General features: G+C 38.4%; 2 protein-coding genes across 2 annotated transcripts in view; both read left to right on the top strand.

Moving 5' to 3' along the window:
* Window positions 1-7820, top strand: part of ghrb (growth hormone receptor b) — a 26984-nt gene extending 19164 nt beyond the window's left edge. Inside the window, exons 5-9 of the mRNA XM_079656741.1 lie at window positions 785-963; window positions 1071-1215; window positions 2856-2949; window positions 4964-5033; window positions 5407-7820. Coding sequence (XP_079512867.1) covers window positions 785-963; window positions 1071-1215; window positions 2856-2949; window positions 4964-5033; window positions 5407-6270 — 1352 coding nt within the window. The 3' untranslated portion in view covers window positions 6271-7820. The remainder of the gene's footprint in view (window positions 1-784; window positions 964-1070; window positions 1216-2855; window positions 2950-4963; window positions 5034-5406) is intronic.
* A 1528-nt stretch (window positions 7821-9348) lies between these two features.
* ccdc152 (coiled-coil domain containing 152) lies at window positions 9349-17874 on the top strand. Its single transcript, XM_079658966.1, has 8 exons — window positions 9349-9574; window positions 10333-10438; window positions 10988-11056; window positions 11366-11430; window positions 12440-12575; window positions 13754-13881; window positions 15005-15115; window positions 17107-17874. Exons 1-8 carry the CDS (start codon window positions 9512-9514, stop codon window positions 17233-17235), a joined length of 807 nt encoding a protein of 268 aa, XP_079515092.1. The 5' UTR covers window positions 9349-9511; the 3' UTR covers window positions 17236-17874.
* Window positions 17875-17909: the final 35 nt, after the last annotated feature.

Raw genomic sequence — 17909 nt, 5'->3', positions numbered from 1 at the left:
CCCAAGTCACTCTTAAAAATTACATTTCATATCTAAGTAAGACTTTGACCTGGTTAAATAATGGATATGTATATTGTAACATCTTATTTTAGACTAGTGCAGTGGTTCCCAAACCTTTTCAGTCGGGCCCCCCTTGGGTAATTGGAAATATTTTCGGGCCCCCCCAACCCGGTTCCCATCTATATTTGTAGGATTAATTGTATATTGTTGTAAAAACATTACATTTTCTCTGCTAATAATAAGAAGATACAAAGATCCAACTATAATTTTATATTTTATTATGGATCACACATGAACAAAAGTGCTTCTAATAGATACTGTGAATTAATTTGGCCTAATTAAAACTAGTCCTTCTTCCCTGAGTAGTAGATTTTTTAAATCAAATGTATTTTATTTTGAGACTGCCACTCTCAGTTCATTCTCAATATTCAGCTTTGATCTGTATTTCGTTTTGATGGCAGCAACAGCAGAAAAGCCTACCTCACACAAGTAGGATGTTGCAAAAGGCAGCCGTATGCCCACAGCTCTCTGACCAATGAGATATTTTCTTCCCGCGTCCCCCCTGCAGTACCTCCGCGACCCACCAGGGGTCGCGCCCCACAGTTTGAAAACCACTGGACTAGTGGAAAGATACAGACATTTTAAAAAGTGTTCCAAAGTTTAGCATCCACATCCCATGTATTGATTGAATGGATCTATGTGTGTACGTATATAGAGTTTAATTAAAGAGAAGTTTGTTGATAATACCATGCTGATGATAAAGCTTCTATTTTCTGGCCTGCAGTGGAGCCGGACCCTCCAGTAGGCCTGAACTGGACTCTGCTAAATGTGAGTGTGACTGGCAATAGCTTTGACATCATGCTGAGCTGGAATCCTCCTCAGTCCGCCGACGTGAAGATGGGATGGATGACGCTGCAGTACGAGGTCGAGTACCGCAACGCCATCTCTGACCAGTGGGAAACGGTGTGTGTTATATATTTTAGTGTGTGAATTACAACAAAAAATGTACAACCTATGTACATTTGATTTGAAATATCCGACTATAGACTGATTGATCTACTTTTTTACAGGTCGACCTTGTGAAGAGCACACGTCGCTCCATTTTTGGGCTTCAAACCAACGCCAATCATGAGATCCGTGTTCGGTGTAAAATGCTGGCTGGGAAACTGTTTGGGGAGTTCAGCGAGTCTGTCATCGTACACGTACCATCTAAAGGTTAACACTCACTGCATTCAGGCTGACCATAATTGCTTTTATATACGTTTTTCCACATTTTAGCTGTTAGGCTGCAGCTGAACATCTTTGTCGCCCTGAATAAACCTTTCAGTATTCCGGCTAAGAGTTTATCTAACAGCTCCACTTTTTCTGCTGAGCTTCAGAATCATTAAATGAAAAATAGTTTGTTGATGTTATGTAGTTATCCTTGTAAGCACCCACACACTGTGACCAACATTTACCTGAAGCAATGCAGAAACACAAGCAAAACAAAACAAGCAGAAGAGCAATCAGCTCAATGTTTCCCTTTTTTTTTTTAAACAAGTCCATATCCCGAAAGAAAATTCAAGTTCATCCACTTTAATTAATATATTTAAGATGTACCTCCAATGTTTTTACCTAAACTAAGATGTCCACCATAGATTGTATTTATTTTTAGATAAAAACAGTTACCAGAATTATATCAGTTTAGCGTGTTTAGCCTGCCAACATTTGTAGACTTGCGGTCGATGGAAAATGCTGGCCGATTTGCAGATATTTGGTCATAAATCAAAGTATTTGGGCTGCCAGAAAGATAACTGAGCTCATGAATTGAATGAGTTCTGAATTACATCATGAGACATTTCAGTAGTGGACTTACTGAGTGACCAACCATGCAGCTAGCATAGCTTAAAGGTCCCTTGTCATGCTTTTCCGGTTATTACCCGCAACGTCCCGCCAACACGACACCCAGACCCCACGCAGCATTCTCTGTTTCTCATTGCTGGTGTCCTTTACTGGTTGCTAACAAACGCCATTGCAACACATAATCACACATCAGAGCACAGTGGGGTCATAGGGAGCTTTTAATTGCTCTGAAATGTATATGTAAGTGATAGGCAAGTTAAGGCAAGGCAAGTTTATTTATATAGCACCTTTAGACACAAGGCAATTCAAAGTGCTTTACAAAAAATGAAAGACATTAAGAAAATGGCATTTAAAATCAGTCATTAAAAATAAAAGTTAATAAAAGAAACATTAAAAGAAAAAATACATGGATAAAAGTTACAGGGCAGTCTAAGATATGAATAGTTCAATTAAAAGCAGCGACAAAAAGAAAAGTCTTCAGCCTGGATTTAATAGTAGTCAGAGTTGCATATTCTATAATAATATGGTACTTCCAAAAGGGCCATTCTTCTCAAAGTACAACATGCTTTTAATACCTCTGTACTTATACTTAAGTAACGTTTATAATTCAGAACTTTTACTTATAGTGGAATATGTTAAGACAAAGGTCCTTCTACTTTTACTTAAGTTAAAAGTCTGAGTATTTTTTCAACCTCTAATGCAGAACACATCTTCTTTTTATTTGATTTCCGGATAACTATTTAATACAACCGTACTTAATTCAATCCAGCTTTCCTTTAACTGGAGGAAGCCATGTGTCTTCAGGTCTAGGTTCTTATAAAGAAACCTCATAAAGTCAATGTGAGGACACTCTTTCATCTGTCTGGAGTCTGAGTCATTTCTTTGAAGCAGTTTCGGTCTCAAGGACTGAGCCATTACGCCAATAAGAGAACACATTGAACCAGCAAAATTCTGTAAGTCAGTTATTTGATACTTTGATGATGTTTTATATTAATTGAACATTTCATTTTCAGCGGTGTCTGGATTCCCAGTGCTGGCCTTGCTCATTTTCGGGGCCCTGTGTTTAGTCACCATCCTGATGTTGGTTATCATCTCCCAGCAAGAAAAGTAAGTATTGAGCAGTGTCAGGGTTTCTGTGTGGGAGCAGCACACTGTGTGGGCTGTGGACCTTGATAGGCTCGCTATTCAAAAGTGTTGAGACATTCTGTTTATGCTCTGCAATGTTCGTACTGATGTCTGAAGTCAAGTCTGTTTTTTTCTATTGCTTTCTTGTTATTTTTTTTTATTTTTTTTTACTAGGATCCCCTTTATTCGCTACCCCATGATCCCAAATCCACACATACACAGGGTATATGCAGGAATCCTGAAGTCGAATGTAAGACCTTTTTTAAGACCCTTTCCATACATTTTAAGACCTCATCGCTACTTCAAGTTCTAACCGGTTACCTTGGCGACACACTTTACCTCACATTGACTATATACAGTATGGATTGTCCTTCCTCCTTATCTTCCAACCATTGGAACGCAAACTTGCATTTCCCCATAACGATGTTGTTTAACAACCGGCGTAAACTGACCTCAAGCAGTGAGCGTGCGATGTGCTGTTCAGATGACGTCAAATCCAACGGGATAACATAAATAAACTACACACAATCACACTACACACCTACGCAATGATTACATTCAGGCAGACTGTAGAATACAACCTCTTTGGACAATTGATATACTTATTGAAAACAAGCTACAAAATGGAATACCTTGGAAAATGCACTTTAATACTTTTTAATAGCCTTCATTTTCGCTAAATTTATTTATCAACTTTTAATACTTTTTAAGACCCCGCGGACCCCCTGAAACAACTTGAGAGCAATGATAATGATAATAACTTTAACAATAAACAGAAAACAAAAGAAATAAAACTGTGTTTCCAGTCGAAGGAGAGATCTCACTGGCAGAAAAAAATAAAACAGACTTGATTTAATGAAACAAGATCTGCAGGCAAAGTTTATACAAAGACATACACCAGAAAACTTTTTACAGATCATTCTATAACGAACAAATGATTTCTGTACTCATTTTCAAATAATAAAACATTGCTTTTTCATGCAAGGGTACATTTTGAGAGTAAAGATCATCAACCAATATTCATATTTAGTTATTTGTTTTACTAACTGAGCCTAACAGTGTCTTTTATATTTATCCTAAATTACTTTTTTAAATCTAACATGGCAACAATTAAGCACTATATTTCAACCCGGCTTCATCCCATGTTCAAATGTTTGTTCTGCAAGTGTATATTTACTAAGTTTGTCTAATTGGTTTCTGACTTTTCTACTAAATTCACCAAAAGCAAGCGTTAAAAGGCCTTTTCACGCATCTTAAGATGTCATTTCAGAAAACCTGATTCAAACTGTATTGGTTTAATATGAGTGAACAACAGGGGAACTTGCATGGTGATATCATGGTGTATCACCTTGAGTGTCAACCCTTAAAACAAGCTTTCTTTTTTGGGAAAGGTAGCAAATTCCACTGTTGTAAAATAATTCTAGTTTCCCAAGATTTAGGTGCAGGAACTACCAAAGGACCTTGTTCTAACCGTTTGGTAGTGTCAGTCAAATATAAAATATTTTGGTGCAAGTATTTAGGGCCTGGTCAAAGTACAAATGTTGCAAAATAAGTCTAGTCTCAACTTTGAGCGGGGATAAAGCATCAGGCCTCGACACTCACCGAATGAACAATGGAGAGTTTGAGGTTCATGTTGAAGCTTGTGCGAATATTCTTTTATCACACTTGACTGAACTGCTGAACAACATTTAAGATTATACAAAGTTGGAGATTGCGAAACCTGTCTCTCTGAGTGAGTTAGACATTTAGATACTGTCTAATAATTGATATGACACAAATAGGTAAGCTGTTAATCCAGGATGACGCACAACAACGTTACTTCATGGGCAGAGTCCAGTTATGGCGTTTATGAAAGGGAAAGGCAATTTACTTCTCAATGCATGAGTCTAACTAAAGATAATGCCCTTTGTACCCGTATCAATGTCACAAATGGCTTATTTCATGTAAGGTATAAAGCTAGTTGTTACATTTGTCCTTTGTTTCTTCTTTCCCTAAGGTTGATGGTTATTCTTTTGCCTCCTGTTCCTGGACCCAAAATAAGTGGAATTGACCCTGAACTACTCAAGGTATTCAAAGCCACATGTCTTTATTTGCCCTTATTGTCTTGTACTATGTTTTAGTGAGATTTCTAACTTTAAAATGCATAAGAGAAGCCATTTTCAGACCCAACTTTTATTTTTGACCTATGAAGGATCTTTTCACCTACATCACACTTCAACCTCAACTATTTCGGTTAGCTGAATAACTCACTCCATGGAAAATATCAACAACATTGCACTGTTTTCGATTTGGTCTCTTTAAATTAAATGAAACAAGATAGTTGGGTTATCGGATGTGAGATTTTTTTTCGCCCAAATGATTAGCGTTTGGCCTCTAAATGCCGTACTTTACCATCTGAATTTAGTCTCTTATCAACTATTTGTTCTCTTCATCACTCAGAAAGGGAAGCTTAGGGAGCTGAGATCAATCCTGGCTGGCCACCCTGATCTGAGGTCAGAGCTGTACAACAAAGACCCCTGGGTGGAGTTCATCGATCTGGACATCGAGGAGCAGAGCGACAGACTGACGGACCTGGACACAGACTGTCTCATGGAGCGCTCCCTGACCTCCAACTGCTCCCCCCTCTCCATCGGCTTCAGAGACGACGACTCGGGCCGGGCCAGCTGCTGCGATCCGGACCTCCCCTGCGAACCGGAGCCCTCTCCTTTCATTCCTCTAATCCCGAATCTTACCGAAAGCATAGATTCAGAACAGACAATCTCGCACGTCCCAAACCCCAACGCCGGGGAGCATTGTTTTGCAGCGCCAGGTAGAGAAGCGCTGTACACCCAGGTGAGTGAAGTGAGGTCATCTGGCAAGGTGCTGCTGTCACCCGAGGACCAGACAGAGGTGGGACAAAGCACGAGCAAAGACAGAGAGAAAGGAATCCTGTTGGAAAAAAAGAAAGAAAACAAAGAGTTGCAGTTCCTGGTGGTGAATCCAGATCATGGAGGCTACACCTCTGAGCTCAATGCAGGTAAAAGGAGCCCCAGGGTGTCCTCAGGAGATATGGGTGAACCCTGCCAGATAGCAGGGTACTCAAGTTCAACCCCGTCCCTGTCGCCTTACCACAAATCAGATACCACCACCGTGTGTCCTCTTCCCCCTGCTCCCGTCTACACCGTGGTGGGGTGCGTTAACAGGGAGAACAGCCTCTTACTCACCCCGAACTCGACACCTCCCCCCCAGCTCATAATCCCAAAAATCGTGCCGACACCAGGTGGCTATCTTACCCCTGAACTTTTGGGAAGCGTAACACCATAGATCACCTCTGACATGTTCAACATTTCATCTAAATCAATGGAAGGCAGAGATAGGCTTGGGAAACGATTTGCTCTCCCAAGAGTATGGAATGTCAGGTGTCCTAAATTACTCTGTGGGGGGCTTGTGCTCCTGTCCTGCCTTCACCTCTGACCTCGTGTTGCTTCCTCTGACGGGCTGTAACGGTTTAGTTGGAACTTTGCTATGAGGGAGGAAGAGAACATAACAATATGCTTGACTGCCGGTGTGGAAATGGCAAAGGGAAACTCTATCCTTTATTTGCAGTTGTGTTTTGTCCTGTTGATGAATGTAATTCCAATATTCACTCACAAAAAAATATCTCACTCTTTAGTAGTTAATTGCTTCATTGTCTTCACCAGATTGTTTTCAGTGTTTGATTTTGGCGCTTAGCCCAAACAGGCTAATGTGGATCTGCAGAGCAACCCATAGCTGCATTTTCAATTGTTTCAAGGGAAGCAACATATCTTCAGCGGATTACAATCGTAGATATTAACATGCTGTTAACATTGTGTATTGAAAAATTAATTACGCTACAAAACTGCTTGGGTAAGTTTAGGCAACATAGTCTTTTTGTTGGGTTAAAAAAAAAGCATCATGGTTTGCCTTTAAAATAAGTATTTTTTCTTGCGTTTTACATTACGAACGCTAATTTGATTATGTAAACGACTTAAGGTTTCACCAGGGACATGAACAATGGTTTCATGGGTAAAAATCATTAGTTAGTTTGACCCATTTCAACGTCTTTCCTGAGCGGATTTCCGAAAAAAGATTGTTATACAAACGTTCATAAATATGTAAAAATATGTTTCATTTAAAATGGTTTTGACAATGCAGTTTGGTTGTTGCAGGTTTTGCAAAGTTGGTGGTTGTTTACTTCCCACTTTTGACATTAGTGGTAGTAATTTAATTCAATGTTGATGTACAAATTTGAAAAAAAAAAAAAGTGCATCATTTTACTTTTATACGCTTCGTTCCTGTAATTGTGTACATATCAAAGGCTACTTTGTGATACAATAAGTTCAGATGGAATTACTCTGTCATATCATGTGCCATATTTTTTTTAAACTAACATTTTTGTGGTTTTTCATATTGTTTTCATTCCTTTCAATAAATGCCACAATTGTATTATTTTTAACACTAAAAGGTATTGGGGTTCACATATCATATGGTTGCCAACACTTGAACTCCAGAAATTATTTTTTTGTTTAAAAGCAAGACCTGTAAATGTGTAATGCATCAAATGAAACATATTATATTAGATGCTAATTACTTCAATGTCATTACTATTTATTTTCCTTTCCTAACTTTAGAGCAGACAGCTAAAATAGATTTTGGGTTGTCAGTTGCATGCTCAATCAGTATTTCTTTTTCAGTGCATGAACTATAAAGGTTTGTAGTTGTCGTTGTTGTCGGGCTGACAGCGCATTTAATGCAAATGATAAGTTAGGGTTACATGGTCATCAGTGTTACATTTGTACAGTTATTGCATTTTAACTGTTCAACGTGTTACAAATAAACAACTTTATACTTTTGCTATGTGTCTGTCTTAATATCAGCTAGAGTACACAGGCGACTGTATCATTTATGTTTCGAGTGTACAAGGATGAATAATAGCCTTCAGTAGTATAAGAAATAGCCTTTTTTAAGTACACGTTGCAGCATTGCACCAGGACCTAGGCATAGCCGTGGGAACATGTTTCAAATGGGGGGTGCTGTGGGGATGACACCAGGGCTGGTTCTGACCAATGTGCTGCCCTATAAGGCAATATTTTAGCTGGCAATGAAAAACCTCTACAAAAGACCACTACACTGCAAAAAGAGAAATATATTGACATGTTGGACAGCTTATATAACAAGACTTCAAATTTATTATATATTATAACATGTTTTAATTGGAGGGGTGGACTTCACATCCTCTAGGGGGGTCCGGGGGTACCCCCCCGGGAAGATTTTTTAAACATTTTAAAGTAAAATTCTTCAATTTGGTGCACTTTGAGCACCCAATTAGAGACTGATCTAGGGGGTACAACTCTAAACACCCATATGAAAAAGATCGGTTTGCATTTTATCAATCAAATAAGCAGGTATGTGAACATTTCCAATAACCTACCATAGCCAATAACAAATACATGTAACTTATTTTATTTGTGTTGTTCATTCATATCTTATTTTACAAGTTAACATTTATTTATTTATGTATATTTTAAAATCTCCAGTTTTAAACGATATTTTTGGTTTACTGTCCTATAGTATACATTGGAATGATTTCAAACCTGTTTTTATTTATCCTAATAATTATAAAGGTGTGCCTTGGAAATATTTGTTTACATAAATTGTGATCAAAACGTTTGTGACCCACTGAGATAACTTCGACTAAAGTGAACTATCTAAGCCCTCAGAGTCCTTTACCTCACTGAGCCTCTCAGTCTGACAGGAGAGGACTCTCCCTCCACATTATTGTAGAAACAGCTTCTTATATCCGTTAGCGCGGCAGAAGCTAACAACAATCCCCGCCGGTACCGCGGTATCCCCTCTCTCTATCTCTCTCACTTTGGCTGTGAGCTGCGGGTGCCTGCTAAGCCAACATCCCCCACTTCATCACTCACAGCGCCCATCGTACAGGGCAAATGGAAAATGTAACCGGGGAAAAGGGTGTTATCTCTACTTAATTATGAATGTTGTTACATCAAGGCTGAAAATTCGTTTTTTTTTTATTATATCTTGTGGAAGTGCAGATCCCCTGTCCTCCACCAGGGGGTGCTGCAGCACCCTCAGCACCCCTACTTCCCACGGCCCTGGACCTAGGTCTTTCATTTAAATTCATTAAAAGTGAATGCATTTACAGTAACATCCTATGAGCATCTTCCTTTCAGGATGCTTAATCCTAATAATTAATTTCACTGATGAATGCTATGCATGATGTTAGTCTATAAAAACAACCGTTCAGTAAATGTTCTGTGATCACCGAAATCTTGAGAATTTGTATTTACCGCCATTCAAATGACAGCGAGTGTTTTCCCAAAAAAAGGGGCGTGGTCTTGCGTAGAGGATGCGTTGTTACCATCTATTAACACATGATTAACCTGCGCGTGCGGGAAAGAGCTAGCTTAATTGTGTTGCCAACAGCTAGCTACTATTGTTTTGATCGAACTCAACGTTGGAACTTAAGCATTAATACAATATTATTACTTTTTCCACAGCCGTTTGCTTTTTAACTAGTGAAATGATAAAGTTAAACTGTGTTCACCTCGACAGGTTTATGGACGACTTCTCTCTGCTAGAACAGGTACATAAGCTAACGTTAGCTAACTCACTGAGGGCTAGTTAAGGATGACTGCCGTCTTATTTATTGACCTGTTGTACCCTGTGTTCCACTGTTATACTTGAGGATAAGTTGAATAATTTTTATTTCTCACATGCAAATAAATAGAGGTCTAGGAGGCTGATATTAACACTTAAAGTTATTTTAACCGCCGTCATTTTCTGACAATATCAAAGTAAAAACGGAATGCTATTAACGTTATGTTCAAAGAATATGATTACCATTAGCTAATCATTAGCTAATGGTAATCGTTAGCTGCTAATGTTTGGTGTGTTTGTATGTTTTACTATTTATTTTGTGTTTAACGTCAATTTACGTCAGAGTTGAGAAGGTTACTAAAATGTATTCCGTTACTAAAGACCTGTAGAAAACATGTAATCAGTAACCTAATGTTAGTATATTAAGTTGTACCTTAAAGTGTGATTGAAGGAATGATATGATATGGTATCGTAGTTATAAAATATTGTCAAAAACAGTCATATTATAGTATGTTTACGTTGAAAAGTCGAAATCTTGCTAGAAATATGTACCAGTAATCTGTAGACAATCTTTAACATAACTGTAAGGGAATATATTTACCTTTTTTTGTATCCTATTTACATAACCGTTACATGTAAACCATTACTACCCGAGCATGATGTCAGCTATCATTAGGCTATAGATAAATAGGTGGGTAGGTATATGTAGAGTATTTACTCTTGTTTTACTTTTTTTTTAAACAGAAAATTGCAGAGGTTAATGGCAAAAATAACATGTTTGAGATCATGCTGGAGGATGCCAGTAGACAAATGAAATTCTATCAGACCAAAGAGAAAAGTCTGATTGAGGGTGAGTTTTTGTTTTTGTGTACTCAACACTACAGTATTTACTTCCTAAGATCTGAGATCCTTGTTGAGCTTGATTCTGTTTGTGTATGTCTCCCTCTACTGGTACAGAAATCCAATTCTTAATTTCTGCAAATGTAAAGATGGGCTGATATATTAGGAAACATTATTTGCCCTGAGGTTCAACGATAACATATTGATGAAAGTATTCTTCAGTATATTGTGCACATTTCTGCTGCACAGCTCTTCCACTCTACATCTGGACAGACGGTCATTATTTGTATAGTTTATCTCCTTAAAGCTAACTGTTATATTCTTATTGTACTTTTTTTTTTAAGTCGTTCTATAGTTGCTCCCTTTTTACAAATGAATACCTTGTTGAAGACTGCACATACATTTCTCCCTACAGAAATTCAAGCTTTACATTTTAACATCCTTAAAAATGTTCAGTGGTGGCATAAGCTTTATGTCTCTCTTTGAGTTTTTTTCTTTGATATCAGAAGCCAATGATATACATATGTATAGTTGCTAATTATTGGTCTACTTGTTGCAGAAAGAGACAGTCTCCTCGTCACAGTGAACCGGCTACAGCAGACTCTGCAGGAGCAGTGCAACCTCAGAGGTCTGAACAATAACCCACTACACACATGTTCCCAACAAATGCAATTACCTATACAAAAAAAAGTATAATCCTATGCACCCATGTATGTAGAGGCTTAACAAAAGAGTTAAAAATGAATATGTCTTCTAATCTACTTTCAATTAATAGCTGGATTTAATAGCAATGCAGTTCATTCAAATCGTGCTTTGAAAAATGTGAAAATTGTGATATTTATTCAGAATTACACTGTTATCACACTCAGCACCATTTATTTATAGTATAGATAAAGGGATTTTCATAATGGTTCTTCTGAATATGTCCATATTGTAGTGGAGAACGAGAGACTGAAGAGTGAAATGGCTAGCCTGAAACAACACAATGAGAGAGCAGCTGAGGTAAGAAAGGAAGCAGGAGGAATGTATAGTGAAAGGTGACCTATCATGCAAAATGCACTTTTGTACGTCTTTTCTACATGAACATGTGTCCCCGGTGTTCCAGGGAACTCACCAAGTGTCAGAAAACACAACCCTCTCTATTTTCCTCCATACCCAAATCTCTTAAAAAGGGGCTGCAACGGATCTGATACAGACTGATCCAGATTTGAACACTTCTCTTACGTCACAGAAGTGTTGCTACGGCTATTGGGCCAACTCCACCAATCAGGAGGAGACAGCCACGGACATTGCCGTTAGAAAGCGCTGGAGACGCTGTAGTACATATGCCAGGCCTGTAGATGGCGCTCTTCTCACAGAATCAGCCCATGCAAAGACAGTGTTAAATTGAGCGAAATGAGGAATGGCTAAAATGCATGATCTGTTTGGTATTTTGAAAAATAAATAGTATAAATATGCCTTATATAGGTATGGTCCTACACTATATTATTCAAATATAGCATGATAGGTCCACTTTAAGTTAATTAAATACAGGAGTGTACGAAGACGTTTTATTGAAAGGGATTGTTTCCAGTTCCATAGATAGTCTGTGGTCAAGGTTCTGTTTTCTGTAAGTTATGGTAGGAATTGTTCCGAATAGCTACCAATAAGAACTATCTGAATTGCTTTAAAAAAAAAAGTGAATTCACGTTTGATTGGGTTGTATACAATTGTTTGTGTGCCTACTATTAACGTAAGGAATGTTGAGCTTTTTTGAGCTTTGGGACAACATTTATGAAAAAAAAAATATATAAATATATATGATCAAATACAAAAGTGGCAATGTGTATTTTTTATGAATATATTTTTGATGAAAAAGCTGTGTGCACCTCATGTGGTCAGAATCAAAAGGGGAACATTGGTTGTCGTGAAAGTTGCCACATTACAGAATGAAAAAAACCATTTGACTTGTCAGGCAATAATGATAAATAACATTGACATACATATATTAGTTTTGTTGGGTTTTCAACAGGATGGAAAAGCTGAGCTTCAGCGGCTCATCGGTGAAATGAGAGCAGAAGGAGAGAGACACCAGAGGGAGCTAGAGACCGTGAGGCAGCAGAGCAGGAGAGAGGTGGAGGACGCCCGCAGAGAGGGGCTCCACCAGTGTAAGTCAAACCACCAGAGGACAATATTTAACAACTAGTACCAACCGTGAAAGTTAGAAATCAGTAATGTATGGGTGTGTGAGAATGTGAAACAAACTAAACAACAGAGCAGGGATGGTGTGGGGCTTTTTTTACCCAAGACTCTCGGGTTCAAGCAGAGAGACCAAACTCATCAATTTCCTCAATCAATGTTGTTGCTAATAATCACACATCCCACACTGTTGAAATATAATAATCCCCCTAGCTTTTGTATTCAGACTATAATTTAAAAAAAATTGATTCATCTCAGTCCAAAACACTCCAAAAATAATGACTATCATCCAATATTGTTTTAACTACATCATAACTAACTTATTATGCATTCCTAACCGTACAATCCTGTTAATGTTATGGTACCACAACACATTACACCACATATTTAAGTAAAACATGTGATTAAATTCACTCATTATATTTCCTATAGTGAAGACAGTTACGTTATCTGACTACAATAGACTAATATTAGAAAATACAATCTCCCCAAAAAAGTTTTAAAGTATTGTTACAGTGGATGAAGGGGGTGGGGGTGGGGGTGGGGTGTCTAAAGTCAAAGATGAATCTTGATTGGGACAAATTTGACCCCGAGTTACCCGAAACAATTCTGCTGAACCGAACACCAAATTATACACTTTTCTTTTTAGAGACCTTCAGACTTGGCTAAAATTGTCAAAATTAGTTTTGTAGTGTTTATAAAGCTGTTGTGGAGGATATCATGAAGCCTTGTTCCGATAAAAAAAATTAGAGCGTAGTTATTATATAATTTTAACTTGAAACGGGTCACGGGAGACCCGAACACAACATAAGGGTTAAAGAAACTGTAATTTAAAAGGTTAAAATTCAAAAAATGTATGAATATGTGATAGAGATGATCAAAATTGATGTTGGTAAAAAGATAAAACTCAGTAAAAGTGGAATGTTAAGTGATACATTTTGTCAGATGTGTCCTTTTATATATATATATATTTAAATGTCTAATGTAAGCAAAGGTATTAAGCCTCTTTCCCTTCAATTTTCAGTCAAGCGATATTAAAGTGACAATATTAGAGCTTCATCACAACAATGATGTCAGCCGCCAGCATCAGAGAGCAGAGTTACCCAAATAGTAAAAATGTATATACTGTATGTATACTTTCTGACAGTGGATGCTAAAGAGGCTGAAGTAAAGACTCTCTTGGAGAGAAAGGATCTGGATCTGGGAGAAATGAAGAAGAGGCTGAAGGATCAGGAGAGGGAGAGGCAGAGCGAGCTCCTCAAGTTACAGATGGAGGTAAAGAAAAAGCTTCTGCTGGAGATATCACCACGCATAAAGAAGAAGAAGTCACAAACCATTTATTCTTTCTGATTTGACAAAGCAAGGCAAGGCAAGTTTATTTATATAGCACTTTTCAACACAAGGCAATTCAAAGTGCTTTACAAAAAATGAAAGACATTAAGAAAATGGCATTTAAAATCAGTCATTAAAAAGAAAAGTTCGTAAAATAAACATTAAAAGAAAGAAAAAATACATGGATAAAAGTTACAGTGCAGTCTGAGATATGAATAGTTTAATTAAAAGCAGCGACAAAAAGAAAAGTCTTCAGACAAGACTGTTGTGTAATACATTGAATAAGTATAGCCTGGTATTGGGTTATTTATACAATACAGCTGTATTTATAAAGCACTTTAAAACCTCCAGACCAAAGTGCTATTCAATTAGTTTGGAATGGGGCCGGTTGATGAAAATGATCCAAAGCAAGAGGCCGGGAAAAAGATGGCTTGAAATATGAGCAATCGTATTAAGAGCTTCAGATACAGTAAATACTACAACAGCGTAGTGGAGTGCATATATTGTGTTTCATTAAATCAAACAACATAGCCCCAAAGCCTTTCTTGATCTAAATGGAACTCAGTAGACCTACATGTGAAGCTAATTTAACCATCAACATCATTTGATTTAATTTAGGTGAAATGATCTAATCATTCACGCAGAGATACAACCAATGACAGGAGTTGTCACTACAGTAGCTACAGTAGTAGGTGGGTTCGAAACCCGAGCCCGCCGAAGTTTTCAGGCAATGTCTTCCCCTCTATCTCTCAATGTAACACCCTCTCTGGAATAAAGGCACTCTGGCCCAAAACAAAAGAAGTAGATTAGATTCTAACATTATACTCAAAGGGATAGCCCAGCTCACACACCATAATACAAGTACAAGTAAATAACAACCGACAATTTAAATGCAATAAATGCTACAATCTAAAAGTTTTCAGTACACTAAGGAGAAGAGGTGGGTTTTAAGAAGTGATTTAAAAACAGACAGTGTGGACAGTGTTATTGATTATGATGACCCAACATAAAGGTCCAGCTTCTCTTAAAGCAGCTTGTGATTGTTCTGCTGTGTACGTTTTGACAGTTTGGTGCGAAGTTAGCCAGAGTTCAGAGTACAGCTCAGTGGAGCCAGCAGCAGCAACAGCAGCAGCAGCAGCACGGCTCCAACCTGCTTCCTCAGAGCGTCTTCAAGAGGGTGAGCAGCCCACACACTACATCATTCAAATTCAACTTTATTGTCAATCTTCCAGTTTGTGTGTACAGACCGAGAGATCGAAATACCGTTTCCCACAATCCGAATATAAAAACCAATGTATATAAAGATATTTGTGCAGATATGTATTCACACAGAATCAAAGACACATTTTTACATGTGCACACATTAAGACCTAAATAAAAACACAACAATCAATATATACAAAATAACAGTCACTTCAATATTTGAGAATGTACATTAGTGCAAGATTACAGAGGTTAACTAACAAGGTACAGATCACATGTAAAAGGTGATCTATCCGTGGTGCAGGAACGTGTTTCCTACTGTCAAGCAGTTTGCAAGAAAGAGAAGAACATCATGAGCCAGAGTGATGTCTACCCGTGCAAGGGGAGAGAGATTTGAGCCTTAAACCTTTCGCTACTTCCGCTGAGATCACAGCTAACTGTATTGGATTTAACCTGGATGTCTCATCCTGTAATTCCCCAGCTTCTAGGAAACATCATAGAAGCTACTTCCTAGCATGCCCCATCATTTAGGTTGCACACTGAGAGGCGACAGCGCTAACGCATATGTTTGTTTCTCATTCGCCAAGTAAAGATCTCCTCGATATTTTGAGTTAAGGTGAAGGCTTTGTGACAACGCTGCTGTGGGCTCCTGCGCTACTGATGACGGAGCTCAACAAGACTTTATTTTCTGAGGAGAAAATATATTTGCACTGGTGTAAATATATGATGTAATTATGTAACCCTCGGAACCAGCCACACCTGTGTGCGTACATGCATGTGAGCGTCAAAGTGCGCTTAGTACTAGTTTTACTTATATACACTGAACAAAAATATAAACGCAACACTTTTGTTTTTGCTCCCATTTTTCATGAGATGAACTCAAAGATCTAAAACATTTTCTACATACACAAAATAACCATTTCTCTCAAATATTGTTCACAAATCTGAAAAAATCTGTGATAGTGAACACTTCTCCTTTGCCGAGATAATCCATCCCACCTCACAGGTGTGGCATATCAAGATGCTGATTAGACAGCATGATTATTGCACAGGCGTGCCTTAGACTGGCTACAATAAAAGGCCACTTGAAAACATGCATTTTTGCTTTATTGGGGGGGTCTGGGGGGTCCGAAAACCAGTCAGTATCTGGTGTGAGGGTTAGGGTTAGGGTTAGGGTTAGGGTAATGTTGTGAATCGAGTGGCCCATGGTGGTGGTGGGGTTATGGTATGGGCAGGCGTATGTTATGGACGACGAAGACAGGCCACTCGATTCACAACATTACCCTAACCCTTGGCTTCAGAAAGTTACAGAACTCTTCAGTCAGCCTCTGAAGTTATAAAGGTGGGTGTAAGGGAGGTCTCAGACACTGTCGGGTAATCCAACAAGCACTTAATTTGAAGCGCGCTGATCCCATGAGATGTGCTCTGCTACAAAGAAGTCGTTTAGTACTGTGTCAATTGCAGCTCAGCAGGGAATTATACAAAAAAGGAATGACACCTTTTATTATCTCTGCAAGGCATTAGCTGCTGGTGGGGGGGTCCAAGGGAACAGATGATCACGCCCTAAGGCCAAGGGGGGCACATGCTACAGTCTATGGTGACGATGCTACATCATGAACAACAAGTCTGTGTTATTAAATGTGCTAATAGCTGCACGCAGGACAGTCCTGTTGGGCTAAATAACTGAGCAAACAGGCGACTCTAATGGAGGTCAAATTGAGTTACATTTTGATGATGTGTTCAAATATTTTCAGTAAAAATGTGTATTTGAGCGAAGTTTAAATATGAAACTACCCTCATCCGCTTATATCGTGTGTGTGTGTGTGTGTGTGTGTGTGTGTGTGTGTGTGTGTGTGTGTGTGTGTGTGTGTGTGTGTGTGTGTGTGTGTGTGTGTGTGTGTGTGTGTGTGTGTGTGTGTGTGTGTGTGTGTGTGTGTGTGTGTGTGTGTGTGTGTGTTCCCTCAGAAGCTGCAGTTCTTCCAGGAGGAGAAGAACAAAGAGATTGCGGTTCTGCGTCAGAGAATCAAAGAGTTGGAAGAGAACCAGCGCGTGAGCGTCTTCAGCGACAGCCGGCTGAAGAAGAGGAAGATCTAGGTTGTTCAGAAGCTCCACAGGTGCATGCATTAATGCTAGACTCTGCAGGTGACGGCACTCTTGACCGCAGGCCATGTTCTTGTCTAAGGCTTTAATCCAATCAGACACCTGCATGGGGGGGGGGCATTGAAGAAGTAGAAGTGATTAAATTAAATCGCTGGAAGGCCAATCCCATTCCAAGAATTCAATCTGTTTATCTGCTTTTATATCAGACTCAACGAACTTTTGTTCTACGTATCTAGACTTTTTTTTAAGCAGGGCTTTTGAACTGTAGTTCCCATTGTTGCATTTTATGAAAGTTAAGAAGAACTTTTACATCTACTTGAATATATTTAAAAATCTCTTTCTTTATTTGGCCATATCAACTAACTTTTACTAATTTATTTATTAGATGACAGTGGAGTGTTCCCTGAGAAAATTCATATTTCTGATATGATAGGCTCCTGCCTACAAACCTTAATACCAAATCACCTGTGGTTGATTATGTAATATATATATATTATTTATAAAACCCAGCCGGCCGACACTGCAACTATTGGATTTTGAAAATAAAATTAATATGCATAATATGTACAATTTCCACATTAAAATGTCTAATAATGACTAGACCCATTTAACATGTTTGGTTGAGTTGTGTTATTCCATTTTTCCCAACGTATCCTACAATTTTCAGA

This window comes from Notothenia rossii, assembly GCF_949606895.1.
Source record: "Notothenia rossii genome assembly, chromosome: 11".
Lineage (NCBI taxonomy): Eukaryota > Metazoa > Chordata > Actinopteri > Perciformes > Nototheniidae > Notothenia > Notothenia rossii.
This window is presented reverse-complemented; position numbering and strand designations above follow the sequence as displayed.

Excerpts from the sequence above, each read along its gene's own strand:
- ccdc152 (XM_079658966.1), top strand. The coding sequence starts at position 9,512 with ATGATAAAGTTAAACTGTGTTCACCTCGACAGGTTTATGGACGACTTC. Across the intron at positions 11,057-11,365 it reads GGAGCAGTGCAACCTCAGAG|TGGAGAACGAGAGACTGAAG; the intron begins GTCTGAACAATA and ends TCCATATTGTAG. Across the intron at positions 15,116-17,106 it reads CTCAGAGCGTCTTCAAGAGG|AAGCTGCAGTTCTTCCAGGA; the intron begins GTGAGCAGCCCA and ends GTGTTCCCTCAG.